The sequence below is a fragment of the Mus musculus genome, chromosome 7 (assembly GCF_000001635.26).
Source record: "Mus musculus strain C57BL/6J chromosome 7, GRCm38.p6 C57BL/6J".
NCBI classification, from domain to species: Eukaryota; Metazoa; Chordata; class Mammalia; order Rodentia; family Muridae; genus Mus; species Mus musculus.
The window spans coordinates 5,408,676-5,413,462 of record NC_000073.6 but is presented as its reverse complement, the minus strand read 5'-3'; the positions used below and the strand labels follow the sequence as shown (position 1 = coordinate 5,413,462).

The 4,787-nt window shown below is 39.5% G+C and overlaps 1 protein-coding gene across 1 annotated transcript; it reads left to right on the top strand.

Annotated features, from left to right (window-relative positions):
* Positions 1-317: 317 nt before the first annotated feature.
* Positions 318-4,576, top strand: Vmn1r58 (vomeronasal 1 receptor 58). Its single transcript, NM_030739.2, has 2 exons — positions 318-462; positions 2,039-4,576. Exon 2 carries the CDS (start codon positions 2,234-2,236, stop codon positions 3,164-3,166), a length of 933 nt encoding a protein of 310 aa, NP_109664.2. The 5' UTR covers positions 318-462; positions 2,039-2,233; the 3' UTR covers positions 3,167-4,576.
* The last annotated feature ends 211 nt before the right edge of the window (positions 4,577-4,787 follow it).

The following is a 4,787-nucleotide window of genomic DNA, read 5'->3' as shown; positions in this document are numbered from 1 at the left end:
CTTTCCCACTTAAATACTCCCTAAGGAAACAAGGAAAACTTCTTGTAACTTTGGCTCTACTACTCATTATGATATAACAAAATCTTGGGCATCATCAATAATTACCAGGAAAGGAAAATGGTGATGTGCCTTTGGGATAAATGCATTTTCTTTCATTAAAAAGTTTTCCAATATACCCATACAGTCATATTCAATAACACGACAGATGACAAGGGAATGGACTCTCAGAAGTATTTCAGGACCTGACACTTCCCCTTTATGAGCTCTGATATCAGGCTTCATTCAGCAACCTGCACAGGACTTTATGGGAGAGGTAGGCACTTCTTTGAATCTGTCTTAGGAAATGGATACACAAAGATGTTCTTCAAAGGGAGAGGAACTCAGAGCTACGTTTCTTCAGTAACTACTCAGGAGCTGGCCTACATTTCTGTGAGTGACCCCATATTTGCTGGTCCTAAGCAGGTGAGAAATCTGCAAGTTTAAATTTCTGCTTAAAACTCTCTTCTCCTTCCTAAACTCCAAGGTGTCCTTTAAAGTAAACATTAGTCATTAAAATGCTTTTGTCTTGCTCTCCCTAATTTACCTAATTATGTCAATTTTTCATTTATCTAAAGAAATGATGTCTATTTCATGGCTCAGCATGTATATGTAAAGGTCCTTTAACGTGACATGTATACATTAAATAACTGGTTTTTAGTTGTTAGATGGAGGCTTATTCTTCCTATAGGGGAAAAAATGAAGTCAGGTCCAGAAAAAACATGAGATATATAAAACAAGTATACAAATAATCTGTGTGTGCAAAGCATTTAATAGTGATGGTGGTAATGTTTTTTATTGTGATTCACAAAAGAAGGAGATGACTCAGATATATGTCCAGCATCAAATTCCTCAGAAAAACAAATAAAACTCAGACTGTTATGAATCAACAGAATGCTAGGATCCCTCAGAATTTATTTCCCAAATGAATGAATACAAGTGAAATTTAAGGTTCTTCTGTGTGTACATAAAACTAGCATATTTTAAAAATAATAGATTGGTTTTTATCATAATGATGAGTAAAGTGAAAATATATCAACATTATATGGATTAATTTTGGGGGGATATTTCACTCACTCTTTTTTTATAAAGATTTTATTGGCTTGTTTTTTATTTATTTATTTATTTATTTATTTATTTAATGTATGTGAGTACACTGTAGCTGTCTTCAGACACAGCAGAAGAGAGAATCTGATCACATTACAGATGGTTGAGAGCCACCATTGGTTGCCTTGAATTAAACTCAGGGCCTTTGGAAAAGCAGTCAGTGCCCTTAATTACTGAGTCACCTTCTCAGTTCTTCATTCATATTCAATTATAAAACATGGATTTTAATTTTGTGTTAGATTTTTAAAGATTCTTTCTTTCTTTTTATTTTATGAACACTGGTGTTTTGCCAGCATGTATGACTGGGAAGGCCCAAATGCTTTGGAATTGGAGTTACACACAGTTCTAAGTAGCCATAACAGTGTTAGAAATAGAACACAGGTCATCTGGAAGCACTCTTAACTCCTGAGAAATCTCCCCAACACTTGATCAAATATGTAAAAGACATACTTATTTTATGTTATGCCTATTACAGTTTTGCTTGTGTGCATGAGTAGAAATACATGAATAAAGTGCCATGAAGCTGAGTAGAGGTCATTAGATCCAGAATCATCTCTCCAACAACACATTTGTATTTCTTAACACATTTTTATAACATGAGGGATGATGTCAGTTCTCATGAAGCAAAAATGCACTCCTGTCTATAAATACTCATGTATACATATGCAGAACCCATGCTGTATTAAAATGTGTGACATGCTGTTGAACAACACAGGTAGAGTTGTATTACACACACACACACACACACACACACACACACACACACATACATACACACACACACACACACACACACATACACACACACACACACACACTTACATCATGAGTGAAGGGAAAGGAAAATAAGTCTGAAGTTGATATTCTGGATCAATGTCCAATCATTGTTTTCCAGAAAAATCTCCTGTAGTGTGTCAAAGCAGTGGCAGCTTCTAAAAAACAAACAAACAAACAAACAAAAAACCTCCAAAACAATTGAAAATATTAGATAATTGAGAAGATTCTTGAAGAAAGCACTGCCCAACCTGATCCTTACACCACTGTGCTATGAAGCCATCTCCATGTTGTCTCAGAATAAACCCTGAAAACCATGGAAATGTTGGCTCTTCAGATCCTTTTGCTTTGCCATGTTGTGGTTGGGACTGTGGGCAACATCCTTCTGTTTGTCCATAACTTCTCTCCAATCTTGACTGACTCCAGACTGAAGCCAATACAGGTCATTCTAATCAACTTGGCTGTGGCCAATGCATTCATGCTCCTTCTGTTTGCATATTCATATGACCTTACTGATATTGTTCCCAGGAAGCCTCCAACTGACCTCAAATGTAAACTTGCATACTTCTTTCACATGGTGGCACGAGGCACAATCATGTGCTCTACCTGTATCCTCAGTACATACCAGTTTGTCACTCTTGTCCCTGGTACCTGGGCTAGGGTCATGTTCAGAGAAATATCCCCCAAGGTTGTGAGCTATTGTTGTTGCATCTGCTGGTTGTTCAGTGTCTTAAATAATGCTTACATCCCAATGAATGTCAGTGGTCCACAGAAATCACACAATGACTCTGATTCTAAAGGCAATTCAATATGCTCCATCTCTGGGGTCAGTGTAGACATGAATATCTTGCGGTTTTCCCATGACATCATATTCCTAAGCATCATGGCCTGGACCAGTGTCTCCATGGTGATTCACCTACACAGACACCACCAGAGAATGAACCACATACATAAGGCCAATCAAAACAACAGAGGCCATGCTGAGACCAGAGCAGCCCACACCATCCTGATGCTGGTGGTCACATTTGTGAGCTTATATATTCTAAATTGTATTACTATTTTATTTCACATTTCCTTTGTGGAATCTCGTCTCTGGTTGAGGTATGCCACAAAACTCCTGGCTCTAAGCTTCCCCACCATTTCTCCCTTTCTTTTGATATTTAGGGATCGTAAGGGTCATTGTTCTCTGCACATCATTGTCAGTATGGGAATCCACGTGACGGGGGGAGCCATTACAGAGGGACAGTAAGGTCAAAACACGGCCAAACCCTGAAAAAATCTCATCCTGATATCACCGGAAGGACTGATCCTGCCTTGCTCTAGGACTGCATCTACCCAATACACACAGAGCCAGTCCATCCCCCAGCTCTGCCACCCTGTGGTAGTCATGTAACCTAGTGGCCATGATGCAGGGTAAACTTCCTATCTCCTTATGAGAAGATGTCCAGCTAGCACCAGGAATGCCTAATCATGAAAATGAAGCAGTCCCAAGTGTTGTATAGACCATGCCACCCCTAATAAAGATGTCTGCTTCACTGAAAACCATCTTGAGAGAAGGCTGTTTCTCCTGGACTCAACACTGCCTGAGATTCTGATAACATGCCTGCATAAATATGCCTGTTTATTGGTTTTTTAAAGGACAGTTACTTGAAAATTGGACATAGTACTACCAGAGGATCCCACAATACCTCTCCTGGGCATATATCCAGAAGATGTTCCAACTGGTAAGAAGGACACATACTCCACTATGTTCATAGCATCTTTAATTATAATAGCCAAAAGCTGGAAAGAACCCAGATGTTCCTCAACAGAGGAATGGATACAGAAAATGTGATACATTTACACAATGGAGTACTACCCAGCTATAAAAAAAATGAATTTATGAAATTCCTAGGCAAATGGATGGACCTGGAGGGCATCATCCTGAGTGAGGTAACCCAATCACAAAGGAATTCACACAATATGTACTCACTGATAAGTGGATATTAGCCCAGAAACTTAGGATACCCAAGATATAAGATACAATTTGCTAAACGCATGAAACTCAAGAAGAACGAAGACCAAAGTGTGGACACTTTGCCCCTTCTTAGAATTTGGAACAAAACACCCATGTAAAGAGTTACAGAGACAAAGTTTGGAGCTGAGATGACAGGATGGAGCATCTAGAGACTGTCATACCCGGGGATCCATCCCATTATTAGCTCCAAACGCTGAAACCATTGCATACACTAGCAAGATTTTGCTGAAAGGACCCAGATATAGCTGTCTCTTGTGAGACTATGCTGGGGCCTAGCAAACACATAAGTGGATGCTCACAGTCAGCTATTGGATGGATCACGGGGCCCCCAATGGAGGAGCTAGAGAAAGTACCCAAGGAGCTAAAGGGGTCTGCAATCCTATAGGTGGAACAACAGTATGAACTAACCACTACCCTCCCCGCCCCACAGAGCTCATGTTTATAGCTGCATATGTATCAGAAGATGGCCTGGTCGGCCATGATTGGAAAGAGAGGCCCATCGGTCATGCAAACTTTATATGCCTCAGTACAGGGGAACGCCAGGGCCAAGAAGTGGGAGTGGGGGGGGTGTGGAGGAGAGGGTATGGGAGGACTTTTGAGATAGCATTGGAAATATAAATGAAGAAAATACCTAATTAAAAAAAGAGAGAAAAAAGAGATACTTTTCTATACAGCCCCTATGTGGAAGTTATGAGCTCTAGGAATTCTAATATATAATGCATAGGGTTATTAATATATATACACTATCATGTCATCTCTGAATGGTGGTACTTTGACTACTTCCTTTCCAATTTGTATTCCATTGATTTCCTTTTGTCCTCTTATTGCTCATTTAGGACTTCAAGTTCTGTAC